Consider the following 19,636-nt stretch of genomic DNA (forward strand, 5'->3'; position numbering starts at 1 on the left):
AACAATTCCAGCTTCTCCAGTCTATCCACGTAACTGGAGTCCCTCATCCCTGGAACCATTCTAATAAGTCTCTTCTGCACCCTCTCTAAGGCCTTCACATCCTTCCTAAAGTGCAGTGCCCAGAATTGGACACAATGCTCCAGTTGTGGCCAAACCAGTGTTTTATAAAGGTTCAACATAACTTCCTTGCTTTTGTACTTTATGCCTCTATTTATAAAGCCCAGGATCCTGTATGCTTTTTTAACCGCTTTCTCAACCTGTCCTGCAACCTTCAAAGATTTGTGCACATATACCCCCAGGTCTCTCTGTTCCTGCAACCCCTTTAGAATTGTACCATTTAGTTTATATTGCCTCTCCTCGTTCTTCCTGCCAAAATGTATCACTTCGTACTTCTCCAGGTTAAATTTCATCTGCCATGTGTCCGCCCATTCCACCAGCCTGTCTATCCTCCTCATTGTTTACTACACTTCCAAGTTTTGTGTCATCTGCAAATTTTGAAATTGTGCCCTGTACACCCAAGTCCAAGTCATTAATATATATTAAAAAAGCAGCAATTCTAGTACTGACCCCTGGGGAACACCACTGTACCTTCCTCCAGTCCAAAAAATAACTGTTTAGCACTACTCTCTGTTTCCTGTCACTTAGCTAATTTCATATCTATGCTGCCACTGCCCCTTTTATTCCATGGGCTTCAATTTTGTTGACAAGCCTATAATCATTTGAATGCTGCAGTGGGAGGACTTGAAGGTCATTCTGAAGAGATGACCCAAGATGGGCTGATTGGCCTTCCTCATCTGTAATCATGATCTTGTGATTCAACCCAGATAATTTCTGCACACTTAATCTTTTCAGTCAGAACTATATTCGAAGTGTAAACAGAAGAATATTATTCAGCCTTGTATACAATAGCGGGTAATATTGAATGTGAAGAATTCTTTACTTCTCACTTGTACATTTAACAATGGAATTAAAAAGTCCAGTGAGTACAATTTTAATTAATCTCAGTCCTTGAGTATTTACTTTCAGGAAGAATTAACTGCACATTTCACCCACAGTAAGTCTAGAAAAAGGAAACATTATGTTGTTGCACAATTGTAACAAAACCATAATATGTTACAAAGAGTACAATTCAGAAAATCTAATGCAGATCCTGAACAATTGTACAGAATATGGTACATTTAATAGAATGCATTGATTATACATTGTTCTTATCGTAAGCTAACTAACCCTTCAAATACCTGTATTATATAAGGAGGCTTCAGTACTTGTAAAAAAAATGCAGTCCCCTGAAAAATGTAATCTTACTATAGCAAGCACAAGATGATTGGTTAGGAACGATTATGCCCCCACTGCTATTTGTTGACAACTGGAAGAGAGCATTTGACAACATCTGCAGCTAGATTCAATTTGTGTTATAAAAGGTTTGTCAACATAGAAGACAGCGTGTTAGAAATGGCATCACTTTCAAAGTGTTGAGGAGCCTACAGTGGTTAAGTTTGTAGAGCTGCTGAAGACCTAAACCCAAAAAACAAACCCAACAGAATGAAAATCAGTCAGATTTTAAATCCCATCTGATGCTCCCTGATACCGGTTAGCTTATTTTGCTAATCAATAAGAAATTTCATTCACTTAACTGTCCCGACACTTGACAGTTTATTTAGAAGCAACCTACTGCCCTTTTCTGAATCTTTTTCTAATAGTTTTATCTTTTTTGTAAATAGCAAAATAAAACTGGACAAAACTGATGACATTATTTTGCATCCTCACAAATCCTTTACAACATTTATTCACATATTATACACACTGACATTCTATCCGCCTTGTCAATCGAGGCCGTATGTGACAACATTTTCAAAATTTGTTTCATGGTACAAAAATATTTGCTACTTCCATCATTAAATATACCAGACGGGAAGCCCCCATAATTTATTGTCTTGAGGGGATTGTAACTGCCGGGCGTCATTGGATGTCCGACTCCCTCTTGGACCCTGTGCGAATCACTACCAGGCCAGAGGGCAGAAACAGGATTTTAGACAGCAAGAGGGCGACGACGGGGCCTGAGAGAAGCATCCCCAGCACCAGGCTAAGTGGTCGCATGGAGTCGTGGAGGGGATCGAGGTGAGGAATGGGGGAGGAAGCCCAAGGGGAGGGGAGAACCAAGGTTTCCCTGCGGAACCCGGAGGAACACTCCTGCTCCACCTAGCCCACGAGAAAACCATAAATAAATGAAAATGACCTACCTTTCTGGGCCTCTTCTGGTCCCACTCCTACTTGCCACCAGGTTTCACTGGCAGGTCCAGCACTGTGCACAACCGGGAGTTAAAATTATGTTGGGGTCCTAATTGTGTCATAGGACCCAACTTTCGAAAGCAAAAACTATATAGTTAAAATGGCAGGGCAGGAACGTAGTGGGAAGTGTGTGTCCGCCATTTTAACCACCTACCTTCTCGGTCCCGTTGGGACGGCAAAGTTAAAATTGGGCCTAAATGAATCTCTGAACAAACATGAATCAGCTTAGTTTCGGTTATAGAACAGATTCTCTGGAAACATTTCTATATTGTTCCAATGCCCTCACTGTTTACAAATGAGTATTTGATGATACATATTATACTTCACCTTGACTGTGGTATGAGTTTTCATGCCACAACGGTATGTTTTTGCTGATGTTGCTGTCATGTGGATGTCTCTTGTTAACTGACGCCATTTTGCACAATCCTGCTTTGTACACTGTACCTGTTGCAGACAAATCAAAGAAACAATGGCATTAAATGGTGCCGAAACACAAATGTGTTGTTGATTAAAGATGGAATACTGGTTTGCGTTACACAATATCACAACCAAATAGGTCGACAGAACATTGCAAATGCAGGAAATTTTTGATTCTGTGGGGAAAAAAAGGCCACTGAGTTCTTTTCACAGTGGCCTGCACAATCGGTACAGTCATGGACTCGCTAATTTATTTAATCTGCTAAATTTGGCAAATAACCAGAGCTAAAACTATCTTAAGAAAAATCCTGGAAAACTTTGCCTTTTGGCCTCTCTTTTCCACCCCCTCTCCCCCCCCCCGATTTAAACAAAACAAACATTATTATTCTATTATTTGACCAAACTGGTTTTATTCTACATATGAAATTCTCACCATCCAATGGGATGGGAGATATAACTTCCTAACACTTTAATGCTATAGAAAATAGAGATATGGATCATCAGTCTCTTTCATAACCAAGTATTTAGCTAAACTTTTGCTTCAGAAATTATGCCTAGCATGAGAAGCTTTCTTTCATGCAAACATTTTACAGCTTTAGCCTTCTGATTACTTTGCAATGAAATTTCTAATTGTGACCTTTTTGTGCACCCTTGTATAATCTGGCAAACTAATTCAGAATGTTAATGTGAATTGCTAATTTTCATTTATTGAACTTACCCAATAAGGAACCAGTTGATCAGACATAAATGCTTTCAGGCTAGGCTCACTTTTGCCATTACTGGTCCAAATTCTTTTCCAGGTAGCATACTTCTCATATCCATCTTTGTGACTAGAGAAGGTTTAAATAAAACAGAAACATACAGCAGTATAGACTAGCAATCTAGTAATGGGTATAATTTGCATGTTATTGAAGATATGAATAAGGTACTTTTTTTGTTCCAAATAGACTTACATAAATATAAAAGACTTGGATGGATAATTTCATAGTTGTGCCTTCATTTCCTTGCCATTCTTTTTTAAAATCCATTACACTCAACATTTACACAGTTCATACAATAAACAATTACATTTTTAAAAAAAGCTTCCAATGATGGCTCATAGAGGAATGGATCACCCACTGTATTACTCAGTCAGAAGGAAAAGGGAGGTGCGAGGTACAGTCTTTGATCTGTGCTGACTTAGCTGATCTGACAGTAGAGTCTTTACAATTGGCCTCAGCATCTCTTAGCTGGGGGTGGGGAAGAAAACCAGCAAGGATTACGACTCCTAATTGCTATTCAAGAGAGTGTGTATGGATCTTAGGTGAGGACATAAACATGTTCAACTGTGATGTTTAAGCTGCATAAGGGCAACCACTTTTTGGTTCACGCATGAAGAATAGCCAACTGGACAATGGGATCAGAGGGTCAGCATCCAGGAACTATATTCAACATGAGTCAGCACCTTCAGATGAATGAGATGGGAGTTTGAAACAAAAACATTTTCAGCTACTTGACATTCCAGTATTTCAAAACACCATCATTTAAAAAGTTACTTTCACATAGTGCATACTTAACTTAATTTCAGATTTTCTTATAAACACCGAATTGCCGATTTTAACCAATGCACCCGGCAAGAACAGGATGTGTTCTGTTTGGACAGCAAATTGGACATCCAACCCAAATGCGCCCCGTTCTCGCTGGACACGGTAGGTTAAAATCGAGGCTCTCGTCTCAATGAACAGTTGACAGGATTCATGAATAAACTGACAGGTGACAGACTCTTACAACTTATGGTGCCAATGTTATAACAACTTTCATGTATCTTGTGTCTTTAACATCGAAAAACATCCCAAGATCCTTCACAGAATTATGAAGAAAACTGATGCCAATGCAATGGAGGAGAGATTAGCAGGTGACCAAACACTCAGTCAAAGAGATGGGTTTTAAAAAGGGTCTTCAAGGTGAGGGAGATAGAGGGAGAGACAGAGAGGTTATGGGGAAGAATTTGAAAGAGTGGAACCTATGTGATTGAAGACATGGTCACCAATGATGTAGCGAAGGGGGAGAATGTACACGAGGCTGGAGACAGAGGAACAGAGAACTCATGTGGGGGTCACTGTGGGATGAAGGAGGTTAGAGATTGGGAGGGGTGAGACTATGGATGGATTTAAAACAATTTGAGGCATTGAGTGACATGGGGCCAATATAGGTCAGCGAGCACATGGGGCAGGATAGGGGGCAGGGTAAGATACGAACAGCAGAGTTTAGGATGAGCTGGAGTTTATAGAAGGTGCAGAATGGAATGTCAGCAAGAAGTAAATTGCAATTATTGCGTATGAAGGTGACAAAAATGTCTTAGGGTTTCAGCAGCAGATGGGCTGAGATAGAGGCAGAGACAGGCCGTATTATGGAGATGGAAGTAAGTACTTTTTGAGACAGAGACGATAAGGGACCAGAAACTCAGCTCGGGGTCAAACAGGACATTGGAAACAGTCTGTTGCAGCCCAAGACAGTAGTCAGGGAGGGGAAGGGAGTTGGTAGGGAGGGGAAGGGAGTTGGTAGGGAGGGTACGGAGTTTGTGGCAGGGGCCCCAAAGACACATCAGTTCCTTCATTCACACAATAGGGTCACACTTGCTGTGCAAAAAAACAAAAATCTCACCCCCAAGCAAAAATTGATATATAACACAAGTTTTTCCAACCATGCAACACATAAATTATTAAATTATGAAATTCATCACATATTATGATGTTGGCAGTCTGAAGTGTTAAACACCACTGTGACACAAACCATTAGTATCATAGCAGTTTTTAAACTACTACATTATCAAGAACTCCCATCAGTGAGTTTATTCTCCAAATTGCAGATTTCACCCTGTTACCATAAATGTTACAAAAACATAAGAGCAAATAACAGCCAAAATTTCTGTAACAGAGTCAAGTCAAAACTGCGAATAACATTTCAGTCACTATAATATGGTGAAAAGCTGACCATGTCTCACAATTGTTAAACGTTCTGTTCCGCACTATTTCCAGAATGTCACTCATTACACGCAATGTATTAAATATTGCTTTATGCGGAAAATGATGGTGTTTTGCATATGTACCAACTAACGTTGTGCCTGAGATTCTGAATGAGTTTTTATATTGTATACACTACAGTAAATGCTGATTGTTGAAACATCAAGTTGAATGATTGTGATCAATAAAATTTGAAACTCTACTTCGTATCAAACGCATCACTGCATCCAATTAATATTTTCCACCTAGAATGTGAAGGAATCCAAATCACAGAAATTAAGGAATCCAAAATTGTACAGTTGCAGTTTTGATAAATTTATACCTCATTAGCCTGAAGAGGTTCACTCTGCATCCCGTGAGTAAAAAGCTAGATGAATACATCATGCATGATAGAGCAAATAATTTAAATAAGTGGGATAAGTTGCAGTGCTGGGTTGGGGGGGGGGGGGGGGGGGGGGGAGAAGAGAGAGAGAGAGGAGTGAGAAAATAAAAAACTCTGGAAGAAGAGGGATCCATCTTTGACTCTGCTGGAAATGAGAAGTTGGTTGCTACTGGGGCTTAGTAGTCCACATTATAAGACAGTGTATCCTCTGACTTATTATGGGCATGAGATCCATTTGTAACACATATAAATTAAAAAGTATTAGTCGATTGCCCATAACATTCCACAGAGGTAGTCGACCAAGGGACTTCAGTTACGTGGATAGACTGGAGAAGCTGGGGTTGATCTCCTTGCAACAGAAAAGGTTGAGAGGCTAACAGTCTCAGGTATTAAAGGAAGTAGGTGAGCACATTGCAGATGCCCAAACTATAATCTTTCAAAGTTCTCCAGATTCAGGAACTGTCCCTCGAGATTGGAAAATTGCACATGTTTAAGAAAGGAGAGAGAGGGAAACCAGGGAATTATAGACCAGTTAGTCTAACATCTGTTGTGGGGAAAATGCTGGAGTCTATAATTAAGGATAGGGTGACTGAACACCTCGAGAATTTTCAGTTAATCAGAGACAGCCAGCATGGATTTGCAAAAGGTAGCTCGTGCCTGACAAATCTGATTGAATTTTTTGAAGAGGTGACTAAAGTAGTGGACAGGGAAATGTCAATGGATGTTATTTATATGGACTTCCAGAAGGCATTTGATAAGGTCCCACATAAGAGACTGTTAGCTAAGATAGAAGCCCATGGAATCAAGGGAAAAGTATGGACTTGGTTAAGAAGTTGGCTGAGCAAAAGGCGACAGAGAGTAGGGATAATGGGTAGGTACTCACATTGGCAGGATGTGACTAGTGGAGTCCCGCAGGGATCTGTCTTGGGGCCTCAATTATTCACAATATTTATTAACAACTTAGATGAAGGCATAGAAAGTCTCATATCTAAGTTTGCCGATGACACAAAGATTGGTGGCATTGTAAGCAGGGGAGATGAAAACATAAAATTACAAAGGGATATTGATAGATTAGGTGAATGGGCAAAACTGTGGTAAATGGAATTCAATGTAGGCAAATGTGAGGTCATCCACTTTGGATCAAAAAAGGATACAACAGGGTACTTTCTAAATGGTAAAAAGTTAAAAACAGTGGATGTCCAAAGGGACTTAGGGGTTCAGGTACACAGATCATTGAAGTGTCATGAACAGGTGCAGAAAATAATCAAGAAGGCTAATGGAATGTTGGCCTTTATATCTAGAGGACTGGAGTACAAGGGGGCAGAAGTTATGTTGCAGCTATACAAAACCCCGGTTAGACCGCACCTGGAGTACTGTGAGCAGTTCTGGGCACCGCACCTTCCGAAGGACATATTGACCTTGGAGGGAGTGCAGCGTAGGTTTACTAGAATGATACCCGGACTTCAAGGGTTAAGTCACGAGGAGAGATTACACAAATTGGGGTTGTATTCGCTAGAGTTTAGAAGGTTAAAGGGTGATCTGATCGAAGTTTATAAGATATTAAGGGGAACAGATAGGGTGGAGAGAGAGAAATTATTTCCGCTGGTTGGGGATTCTAGGAGTAGGGGGCACAGTCTAAAAATTAGAGCCAGACCTTTCAGGAGTGAGATTAGAAAACATTTCTGCACACAAAGGGTGGAAGTAGTTTGGACCACTCTTCTGCAAATGGCAATTGATGCTAGCTCAATTGCTAAATTTAAATCTGAGATAGATAGCTTTTTGGCAACCAAAGGTATTAAGGGATATGGGCCAAAGGCAAGTATATGGAGTTAGATCACAGATCAGCCATGATCTTATCAAATGGCGGAGCAGGCTCGAGGGGCTGAATGGCCTACTCCTGTTCCTATATACCTATTCCTAAGTGTAGTCGTTACATGAAGCAGGGCTAGAGGGTGATGGATAATTCAACCATGGCACAGAGATAAAACTCAGTCTGCATTTTAAAGTCATACATGCTATCCTTATTTTTATATTGAATCAACTAATTAAATAGCAAACCTTGGGGCAATTTTGGAAGTATAGAAATAAAGTTGGTTGGAACATACATGTTTCTCTGTAATACAGACTGAGGATCTGGGAAATACAAAACTACGGCACTGCAGCACTACTACTGGTGGGGGGGCCAGGGGGTGTAATTACAGTATGTCAAGTTTTCATAGGCAGTTTCTATCATAAATGTGGACACTGGAATTTATAATGAAAAAAGTTGACACAAAAGTGACAAAAACATTACAACCAGAAGTAAGGTATAGACATAAGATCTAAGTTTTTCAATATATTATATATATATCAGGCCAAAATAGAATTTAAACTTCCAGCTACATTGATTCAATGTGCCTCAATTTCAATCTCAAAGTTCCAAAATTGGGTGAAACCACATAATTAGTGCCGAATGCGCTGAATTTCTATAGTTGTGTACATATCTATTGGCAAACTGGACTGAAAAATGCCCAAACTCACACCTCTTACACTAGTCCACAATTATGATTAAAATTTCAACCTCTTGATCTGAGCTGGATTCAAATCCATTCTGTAGAGGATAGTTACTTTTATATGCAAAGTAAATAGAATTTTCAGGTGGTGTGCTAGTACTGCACAAATATCTGAGTGCTGTTCCATGAAGCAACAACATGTAGGTACACAGCCACACAGCAAATTCCCAATCACAGTCCTGTCATTCTAGAAAAACAAAATTAATTTGAAGCTTGACACAGCCAGAGTAGTTAGGAGAGGGAAGACGGTTTAAGTGCATCTTGAATAAATTTACAAAATGTCAGGGGCTTAAGTACAGGTTTGCCTGCCAGTTCCTTTGGCTGAGAAATGATAAGTTACAGAAGAACCTAAAAGAAGGAAATAATTCAAAATAAAACAAATAAATTCCAGAGACTTACCTGCGGTAACAGTGGTCAAAGCATTCATTGCAGAAATGTTCCCCGCAAGATAAATGGTACCAGCGTGATGTGTAACCATTTTTTGCACACCTAAAAATAATGAATCACAAGAAGGAATACACACTAGTTACCTTTTTGAACCTCCAAACCACACAATAAGTCGTAAATGTTTGCAAACTTTAGATGACTAAAATTTAATCTTGTTGTATTAATCTAAACTTTGAGGACATAAACCCTGCATATAATTTAAATCAACTCCTAATTGTCTTCAAAAAAAAACCTCAACAGCTCAAAACTGCACACCATTGCAAGTAGCTGGGGCACAACAACAACTTGCATTTATATAGTGCCTTTAACGTAGTAAAACATCCCAAGCTGCTTCAACAGGAGCGTAATCAGATAGAAGTTGACACCAAGGAGACGACAATTGGACGGGTGACCAAACGCTTGGTTAAAGAGGTAGGTTTTATGGAGTCTTAAAGGAGGAGAGAGAGGTACTGAGGTTTAGGGAGGGAATTCTGGAGCTTAGGGCCGAGACAGTTGAAGGCACGGCCACCAATGGTGAAGCAAAGGAAGTTGGGAATGCATCAGCTATACAACAGACTTTTGCTCTCAGCATGGTGGAAGAACTTGCACCGGACAGTTTGTGATGTGCCAGCCATCTCAATGTCCTAATATGCAAGTCCAATGATGCAAATAAAGCTTACTTCTTACCAACTGCTTAATCCAGGTTCTCATGTAAAAGACTTTGTCAAAATAAAACATGCCTGGCAAGAGGCTGACTCCACGTCCACGCGCTCAGTATTAGGTTAGTTAAGGCCATTTTGCCAAACATGAACATAGATGCAAATGTGGCACTGAAGCAAATGTTTTACATTGTTATTTGGCACAAAATGGGTTTCCCCCATTTTGTTGTTTGCACAGTACTTAATTGGGGATCTTGTACACATTGAAACATTTGCTAGCACAGCATGTTATGCACAAACATCTTTCAGTTACGGTAAATCTGTAATCATGCACACTGCAGCAAAAGGGAAGGGACGGCAAACTACCCTAGGGCATTTACATGTAGTTCCTGGTGACAGGCAACAGAACAGCACTGGCAAAGGCTCAGATGCAAATTCCCTACCTGCTCCTAAATACAGAAAATACATGGCATTAAATTGGGGGCGGGGGGCGGGATTTTTTTCTAAAATAAAGATAAAATATTTTCATAAATATCCAAAGTGGTCCTCAAGCTCAATGTTTACAACAAGAACAAAAAAAATCCCAATTCCTGAACCAATGCCTTAAAATTATATTGATAGTTGCACTGCTACTCCTAAATATTAGGCATATATAAAAAGAAACAAGTTGAGAGGTAAGGAGATTCTAATTGAGCAGCCGGACAATAATCCCATATGTAAACTAGATTCTGGCAATAAATTTACAGAATCAACTCCACTTGCCTCTCTGCAGCACTTGCAAAGCAAACGGGGTATGTTGCACTGCAGCCAGCTTTTTCACACTTCCTATATTTCTTTTCAGAACCTTCTTCCTCTTCCTCAGTTTCAAAAGTTTTCTTTTTGACCTTTATCATGACCAAAAGAAATGCAAAACTAATTTATTGATATTAACAAACTGCTGAACTATCAAAGCAGCTCCACAAAGGCATTCATGCTCAAATTATTTTTCAAAAAATTATATAAATGTAACTACAAGCTATTATGATCTACCTAGAGTACAATACAAAAAGTATCAGGTCAAATCTATCAAATGCTACAATCACCTTTAAAATACTATAGAACATGAACGATATGTACGGGTTAGTGGCACATGTCACTTACTACAGCTCACATCCATCTGCAAAGCTGCAATAACATTCAAATTGCATCTTTCCAAGGCTGGGGATTTCAAAGAGAACAATGGCAAATGGCATATTTAGTAGAAAACAATAAAATTCTGTGCAAATACAACAAATTCATAAGAGGATATTTGCAGCCTTGCAGCACCCCCATGATCATCTTTCACCACACATTTATCAAAAATATATCAACTTAGAAAGTACGCACTTAAGCCTGTATATCTTACCTTCGTCTCGCCAGAGATTAACTTATACTTGAGAACATTTGTAATTTAATAAAATGCAATACTTTAAAAAGAACATCCAATATCACACACTAAAGAAATATAAAAACTCTTCAAAAGATTTGTTGTTATATAGCATCTATTGTTGGCCTCTTTCCTATACAATTGTACCAACAACTTTCTGTGTTTTTTTTTAAAACCTTAGAAACAAAATGCTTAAGCACAAGAGGCAGTGTGACGTTCATCTGATTTCAAATCATTTAAAATCCATGAGTTTTTTGTCTACAAGCTGCACCCACCCAAATAAATTGAAAACCACAGTGAATATTGGTTTTAATAGCACTGTACAACACCTGTCTTCCTGATGATCTCAAGGGAGGATTGTTATCCATTGATGCTTCAAAAACTGCTGGCTTTTTCTTAGCTCGCATCCGTCCACTCATACCACTCATGGCATCTACAAATAATAAATATATATCTGGTTATTAAATTTGAAATAACAAGGCTTCATTGAATAAACTGGCCATTTCGGAGTACACCCCCACAGCAGCTACACCAGAAAGACTTGAACTTTCAACCACCATTTGTTCATACAGTTTAGTGAAATGAGTGCAGCCACTTTGAGCCTGGTTATAAAGCAAGCCATAGATGTAGTTTGCCTGAAATAGCTGAAGCTGTACCTCAAATTTTTGATGTAATGTGATTAGGCAGGAAAAAGTTGGGAGCAAGAAAAATTTTATGCAACATAATTGGTGAAGAATAAAAGTAGTAATTAAATCGTAAGGAAGATTAGAGCTTTAACGAGGAAAAAGAAAATTGATGGGCATTCATGAGACACAAAACGTTTATCTATGTCGCACAAACACACTGCAAAGATACTGAAACTACCCCCAGATCAACTGCGGCATCTGGTATTTTTTTGCAATTGGGATTCCAATTGTCTGTCCTCGTGTCTGCTGCCTGACCAAAAACAATCACACTGGAAAAAAATTTGCTCAATCTTTTATTGGATTTGTCTTCACTTTGCTGACTCCTGATAAGCCTCTGTTCCCCATGTTCAACTTTAAAATAAAGTCAGGACACCACTAAACATTGCCATCTTGATGTATGAATATATGAAAATGACAGAGAGGAAAAGACCAGCTGGTCCATCAACAACAAGTTGCATTTATATAGTACGTTTAACCCAGTAAAATGTCCCAAGGTGCTTCACAGGAGTGTAATCACAAAGAAGTTGACATTAGGACCTGTGACCATAAGCTTGGTCGAAGAGGTAGGTTTGAACGAGCACCTTAAAAGAGAGAGAGGTGGAAAGGTTTAGGGAATTCCAGAGCTTAGGGCCTAGACAGCTGAAGGCACAGCCACCAATAGTGGGCCAAAGGAATTGGGGGATACACAAGAAGCAGAGTTGGAGGAACTCAGAGTTCTCAGAGGATGGTAGGGCCGGAGGAGGTTACAGAGATAGGGAGGGATGAAGCCATGAAGGGATTTGAAGATGAGGATGAGATTCTTAAAAATCGAAGTGTTGGTGGACCAAGAGCCAATGTAGGTCAATGCGCACAAGGGTGATGGGCAAACGGGACTTGGTGCAAGTTAGGATACGGGCAGCAGAGTTTTGGATGAGCTCAAGTTTTTGAAGGGTGGAAGATGGAAGCTAGCCAGGAGAGCATTGGAATAGTTGTCTGGAGGTAATAAGCGGCATGGATGAGGGTTTCAGCAGCAGATGAGCTTGGAATCTATTCTAATATACAAACAATGCTGCTCCATAACCACACAGTAGAAACTTTGAGTGACTCAAATAAATAGTCTTCTCCAAAAGGACACTTCTCCAAACAGCACCAAGTGAGATCAGGAAGTCAACCACCCACCATATGGGAAAGTTTCAGGTTGCATGTGTCCAACACATAGCATGGGTTTCACCAGTAAAATGCACAATTACATATGTTTAACATTCCAAAAGGTCATGTTAGACACTAAATACCTCTCAGAAAATCAAATATAAAAACTAATTATGATTACTTGTTCAATGATACACCACATTCACTTTAAATGAGTGTGCATAGTCATTAAATAGTCATACTGTAGTTGCTGAGCACTGTGCATCAGTAATTGTGTTGCACTATAAACAAACAAAGTGGTAATATTTATTCATACTGCAGAGCCAAAACAATGAAGAAAACATCTGTGCTAGTTATCTATAAATTCATGTTAAAAAAAATATTCATTTCAGGACAGTATGAGGGATTCTCCCCCTCCTCTTCTTCGCTCAGCTCTTTCTCTTCCACTCCTTCCTTCCCAAATTCAAGCAAGAGGGTCACAAACTCAGTGTCTTCACATTGCTGCAGTCAGCCAGAACAAGGCAAAAATCACCAAACCTGGCCCCAGTCTTGTTCAAAGTACTTCAGGTTTGTACTGGGGGACAGCAGCTTTTACGGGTAATCTCTTGCAAGTTAAAAATTCCAGTGAAAAAGGTAAAACAAATTCAAAAATGTCATTACTCACATAGCTTCTCAGGAGTATCTAGTTAAAAACTGAATATCACAAAAGTAGATTAAGATCTGGACATTTGTTTTAGGGAAAACCATTCGGTGCTCCAACATTCTGAATCTGTATCCTCACAAAAAAATTAAAAGATTTAAATTCAGCCCCTGAACTTAAAAACGTTAGCCTATCCAGGAAATCAAATTAATTCACTATGGCCTAGCACAACTCATCTACTATTTCCTAAGCATGAAGCTACAAACATTTCTGCACCTTGGAGATAAATGGAGCCTTTCATACAAGTTCAGGCAAATAATCAAGAATTTGGTTTTAAAAACAAGTCAGTCAACATTGTTGATCAAATATGAATTTCACCTTGGTTTTCACTTGCAGTAATCATAGATACCAAGGCCCAGAATTGGCACCAAATTTTACTGGAAAACTGATTTGAATACACCACAGCAAAGATAGTGGCGAATCAGAAGCGACACAGCCAATGGCCAATAAAGGGACTTTGTTTTACAGAAGGGAACTGCTAATGGCCATCTTCATTTTTCTTCATATGGACGTGATAGTTCTTTTTTTAAAATTGCGTGCAGAATTACATTGATTTAAAACCAAAATCTACAGGTTTACATTGGAAGTTGAACGAATTGATTGCCAAAAATAAAATTTCATTAAGCTGCTTCACTTTTTACAACTATGGAAAAAATATAAAAGTCAGAATGTTGAGGCTTGCTAGTACTGAATTTCATCTATTTGGTCTTATTTTGATTGTGTTATTGTGCATTTCATTTGAGCTGCAAGGTCTTTTGAAATCTCAATTTTTTTTTTTAAAAAAGCAAGTTTATAAAAGCTGCCATTAAATGACGTTCTCCAAGTTCAAACTAAAACTAGCTTCAAAGGGCTGACAAACATCCACCAGTTGGTGAAACTGACTCTCTGGTGTTTTATGGAGGTTTATTTTTACCTGGAACAACACAGCTTCAGCTTAAAGTATTTTGCTGAAACATCTATCTTTGCTATATCTTTGGCTGAGAGATCGTTGTTATTTGTACCCTGAAAGGAAGCTAATTCTTTAAGAGCTCAAAATTATTTTCAATGCCATTTAAAAGTAAGCCAGGTTCAGTGAATGATTATGAGGTCAATATTCATGCAACTGCCAGGCCAGCAGTGCCATTATTTAAGCCTAAGTAGCAATGGCATGAGTTAAATGCAGGAAAATGGCAAACAGCATTGATTTCAATGGGGGTGAGCCTACTGTAATTATCTTCTGCTTTCGGCAAGAGTAATGGTGGAATGGCGCAAAAGTCCCAGGAAAATATGGAGTGGCATAATTAATGGCGAAGTAACTTTCTCCATAATTTCCTCTTTCTTTTGTTCCGTTCAAGGGTCCCTACACCATAGATGCATCGTCACAATGGCGCAAGTTCCCAGGAAAGTCTGAAACTATGATTCACCAGCTGCACACAAATTAACAGCAAATATTAAAAAGGTACATTAAGTGCTTCTAAGCAAAACTATTTGTTGATAAAAGGGATAAAAATTGAGATTACATTGTGCTATTACACAGAACTCAACTTCCTGATTGTTTTTAAGCTCAAACTGTAACAATAGTTGAGAAACTTTAGATATTGTTCAAATATTTTTCTGGTTTCCACAGATTTTGTCTTTTAGTAAGCAGCACAAATTCAAAGCAAAAACTGTCACAATTCATTCCCACTATTTGCAGAATTCTCTTAGTTTACAGGAAGAATGTCTACTGCAATTAATCGCTAACATTAGACAAAACAGTAGATGTTCCAACACATTAAAATCATTTAACTTTTATCTGAGACTTTTAAAATTACTGCTCTTGAAATTTTTGAAGACTGCAAAATCTAAAATAACCAATTATCTAAGTTAATAACTTCCTATCTACAATTACTGAAGATAATCATCATCTTCAGCTTCCTCCTTAACCCTTCACCAAGAAAGTCTCCACAATCGTCACTACCAATCAAATGAGACTTTGCCAAAAACAAATGACTTACGTTTTCGTTGCTGCTGTTAGCAAACCTTGCATTCAACAATAAAGGATAGAAAAACGTATTTTTTTTAGAATAGCATGCATGTAGAAGAAAAGCAAAACTATGCCAAATTAAGGCACACGCAGAAAAATTATATTCTGAAAAAAGTAACCAAGAAATATTGTAGGAATAAACACCTGTGATCCAAAACAATGAATATTGCTACTGTTGAGAGATTGTGACAGCTGGTCAGTGTCAAAAACAGAAATCAACCATGTAAACATTTCTGTAACATTATGTAAACATTCCTATTAACGGTGACCTTGCTTTAGCTAGTACATACATAATGCATCTCTTTTTATAACAATGTAGCTTCAGCCATCCTCAGTGTATCCGCTGCCAGTGCACACACCGGGCAGTTCAGCCATGGGTTGGCACTGATTCCTGCACAAAGCCTGAGCTCCAGGCCGAGGATCAGAGATCCCCCGAGGTGAACATACAGCTTGCTCTCTCGCCACACAAACACAGCTTAAAAAGGAAGATGAACGAGGCACAGAGGGGCCATGGCAATCCGGCAATGGGCCCGGTGAAGGGGGAAGGGGAAGGAGGCGAGTTACTTAACAGCAGCTTCAAACTCTCCGACGGTGAGAACGAGCCGGATAGCAGAAGAGGGAGGGTAATCAATACAAGGCGGCGACTGCGAGGTTAACGGCCAGGACAGAGCGGCGCCATAGCCTGACCCCCCCCCCCACTCACCTGTGTCCGAGTAATACATCGTGGCGCGGCTCTCGACGCCTCTCTCTCTCTCTCTCTGTGGCTCCTGTGTCGCTCAGCTCGAGCCCCGGCTCACTCGCATTGCTCGCGTCTCCCTCTCCCTAGCTCGAGCCCAAGCTCGCTCCCGCACGCACGCGCCCGTGTCGTTAACTGACGCGATTTGAATAACGTGATGGTTTTAACCAGAGCGTGAGTTTGGGGAGGTGGCGGTTGCAAGAAGAGGAAGAAAGACAGAGAGGATGTTTTTCCATTTTTCAGCCCCTCCCCTACCCCTTCCTGCTGTCGGTTTTTTTTTTAAATGGTGACCAAATCCGTAAGAAGTGTGACCTTTGTAACCTTCCTCCTCTAGCTACTAGAGGTAACTTCTGAATCGGAGCAGCAGAGTCTGGCAAGCACATACTGCGAGTCAGGTTCCAAACAACCACACGAAGAGGTGAGTCCGATGGAATGTTTTATTTGCAGGATTTGAGTGTGTTGGAGAATATTTCTCAGCTGAAACAGGACCTTGCTCCCACCAGCCTACTGCTCTTGCTGTGCCACCAGTGGGTCGTCTGCGGCTCAGACTCAGCACCTGCTCCTTTGAAAACCCAGAGATGAGTTGCAACAAAACCCTCCTTGCTTGTGAAATAAAAACAGCAAATGCTGGTCAGGCAACTTCTGTGGAGAAAGAAACAAGAGTTAACGTTTTAGGTCGATGACCTTTCGTCAGAACTGGAAGAAGTTAAAGATTTAGCAGTTACTAAGCAATACAGAGCCAGGGAAAAGGGGAGGAAAGAACAAACGGGGTCTGCGATAGGGTGGAGGGCAGGAGTGATTACATGACAAAGGGGAGGATGGTAATGGGACAAGTAAAGAAACAAAAGATGGGTCTAGAGGAGCTATAAATGGCAACAGCATCCACTGTCCGAAGAAATGGGAGCAGCGGTTATGATTTTAAGTTATTGAAATCAGTGTTGAGTCCAGAAGGATGTAAAGTGCCTAATTGAAAGATGAGGTGATGTTCCTCGAGCTTTTGTTAAGCTTCATTGGAATAGTGTAGGAGGCCAAGGACAGAGAGATCAGAATGGGACGGAGAATTAAAATGGCAAGCGACCGGAAGGTCAGGGTCAAACTGAATGGAGGTGTTGAGCAAAGTGATCACCCAACCTCCTTGCTTGTGATAAAGTTGCCTATCGCTTGGCACGTGGACTAGAATAAGCAGTGGAAAAGTTGTACTTTAACCATTTGGTGTTGGCATATAATGTGTGTCCACCAGAGTCCAATTGCCTCTGGGTGTTATCCCTCTTGACAACATTTATATATGTATGCAATTTATTTTAAAAACAAGACTAGAAGAATAGGTACTTTAGTGCTATCTGAAAACTAATATCTCTAAAATTAAATCAGTGACAAATTTGAAATCCCAATTTTTTTCACAGTTAAACCATATGTATTTGAGCAAAAATAAATTATATTTTCCAACTGAAAGTGTAAACTTTTTATAAGCTAGTTGTTTACTAGTTTCTTGACGCTGTCTAGGCTCTGACTTGAAAAATGGCCACTTGGGTGAGGTGCTAGTGGACTGCCAGTGCCTATGGAACTATACTCCAGGCAGGTCAATGTCATTCAGGATGGAGAAGAGAAAATTGAGAAAGGCAAACTTGTTTAGTTACAGTTAAATAAAAAAGAACTTGCAATTTTATAGTTTTCAAACCAAAAATTTCAGGGAAGCTCCTATCCTTATTTTAAAGCTCATGTGACATTACTTGGGAAAGCTTATTGTCATGATCACATACCTGAATTTCTAATAACTTCCAGTGTCCATGACTGAAATCAGAAAGTCATTATAACATTTTACAAAGCAAACTAAACAATTGGTCTTTTTTATGTTTAAAACTGAGATCCATTTGTCTTTTGTTTCTTGGATAAAAATCTAAGATTTGGTTTGGGAGTGTTTTTGGAGTCCTGTGTACATGTTGTCACAATATGCCTTTTCACAGATCAGCCATGAGTACTGGAGTAGATATACCGGAGGGCAAGAGGTTGAACAAGTATGGAGACCTGGAAAATCTTGAATTGACTGTGGAGGACTGGATGACACGATGGGAAAAGAAACGCATTGGTTTTCATGAAGATGAAATTCACAAGTGAGTACAGATTTTAGTTTCCAGACAGCCTATATTTTTTTTTAAATTGTATTTTCCTTGACATTGAGTTTGCAGTCCTTTTTTGAGTTTTCCTCGTGGCTTGCATTGATAAACATTAGAATGTTGCCCTTCTTTGATACTTAACCTATTGCTCTTATATGAAATGATTTAGGTTGTTTTCATCAAAAGCCATCTGTTGTGGGGGTTGGAGTGACTGTGGAAGGCATAAAATGAACTAGGTACTTTCACTGAGTGAAGTTCTAGTAAAATTATCCAAATGTCAAGTGCTATTGGTTGATGAGGGTAGTGTGTTTCATGTGGTTTACATGGATTTTAGCAAGGCTTTTGACAAGGTCCCACATGGCAGACTGGACAAAAAAGTAAAAGCCCATGGGATCCAAGGGAAAGTGGCAAATTGGATCCAAAATTGGCTTAGTGGCAGGAAGCAAAGGGTAATGAGGCGGGTGTTTTTGTGACTGGAAGGCTGTTTCTTGTGGGGTTCCGCAGGGCTCAGTATTAGGTCCCTTGCTTTTTGTGGTATATATTAATGATTTGGACTTAAAGGTAGGAGGCATGATTAAGAAGTTTGCAGATGATACAAAAATTGGCTGTGTGGTTGATAGTGAGGAGGAAAGCTGTAGACTGCAGGAAGATATTAATGAATTGGTCAGGTGGTCAGAGAAATGGCAAATGGAATTCAATCCAGGGAAGTGTGAGGTAATGCATTTGGGGAGGTCAGACAAGGCAAGGGAATACACAATAAATGGGAGAATACTGAGAGGTGTAGAGGAAGAGAGGGACCTTGGAGTGCATGTCCACAGATCCCTGAAGGTAGCAGGATAGGTAGATAAGGTAGGAAGGCATACGGGATACTTCCCTTTATTAGTCGAGGCATAGAATATAACAGCAGGGAGGTTAAGCTAGAACTGTATAAACCACTAGTTAGGCCACAGCTTGAGTACAGCGTACTGTTCTGGTCACCACATTACAGGAAAGATGTGATTGCACTAAAGAGGGTACAGAGGAGATTTGTGAGGATGTTGCCAGGACTGGAGAATTTTAGCTATGAGGAAAGATTGGATAGGCTGGGGTTGTTTTCTTTGTAACAGAGGAGGCTGAGGGGAGATTTAATTGAGGT

At 39.7% G+C, this 19,636-nt stretch overlaps 2 protein-coding genes across 5 annotated transcripts in view; one reads left to right on the forward strand and one right to left on the reverse strand.

Annotated features, from left to right (window-relative positions):
- Positions 1-16,629, reverse strand: part of LOC137336197 (lysine-specific histone demethylase 2) — a 77,605-nt gene extending 60,976 nt beyond the window's left edge. Inside the window, exons 1-6 of one of the 2 annotated variants that reach the window (XM_068001642.1) lie at positions 16,355-16,629; positions 11,462-11,565; positions 10,490-10,611; positions 9,042-9,131; positions 3,425-3,536; positions 2,617-2,733 (exon numbers count right to left, since the gene is read on the reverse strand). In XM_068001642.1, the coding sequence (XP_067857743.1) occupies positions 2,617-2,733; positions 3,425-3,536; positions 9,042-9,131; positions 10,490-10,611; positions 11,462-11,565; positions 16,355-16,373 (564 nt within the window). In that variant the 5' untranslated portion in view covers positions 16,374-16,629. The remainder of the gene's footprint in view (positions 1-2,616; positions 2,734-3,424; positions 3,537-9,041; positions 9,132-10,489; positions 10,612-11,461; positions 11,566-16,354) is intronic. The other variant, XM_068001641.1, reaches the window with a different exon arrangement.
- The window catches only part of LOC137336259 (probable thiopurine S-methyltransferase), a 32,837-nt gene continuing 29,363 nt past the window's right edge, over positions 16,163-19,636 (forward strand). For 2 of the 3 annotated variants that reach the window (XM_068001647.1, XM_068001649.1), the window contains exons 1-2: positions 16,578-16,805; positions 18,352-18,498. In XM_068001647.1, coding sequence (XP_067857748.1) covers positions 18,359-18,498 — 140 coding nt within the window. In that variant the 5' untranslated portion in view covers positions 16,578-16,805; positions 18,352-18,358. Of the gene's footprint in view, positions 16,243-16,577; positions 16,806-18,351; positions 18,499-19,636 lie in introns of those variants that run through there. The other variant, XM_068001648.1, reaches the window with a different exon arrangement.

The sequence above is a fragment of the Heptranchias perlo genome, chromosome 2 (genome assembly GCF_035084215.1).
Source record: "Heptranchias perlo isolate sHepPer1 chromosome 2, sHepPer1.hap1, whole genome shotgun sequence".
NCBI lineage: Eukaryota > Metazoa > Chordata > Chondrichthyes > Hexanchiformes > Hexanchidae > Heptranchias > Heptranchias perlo.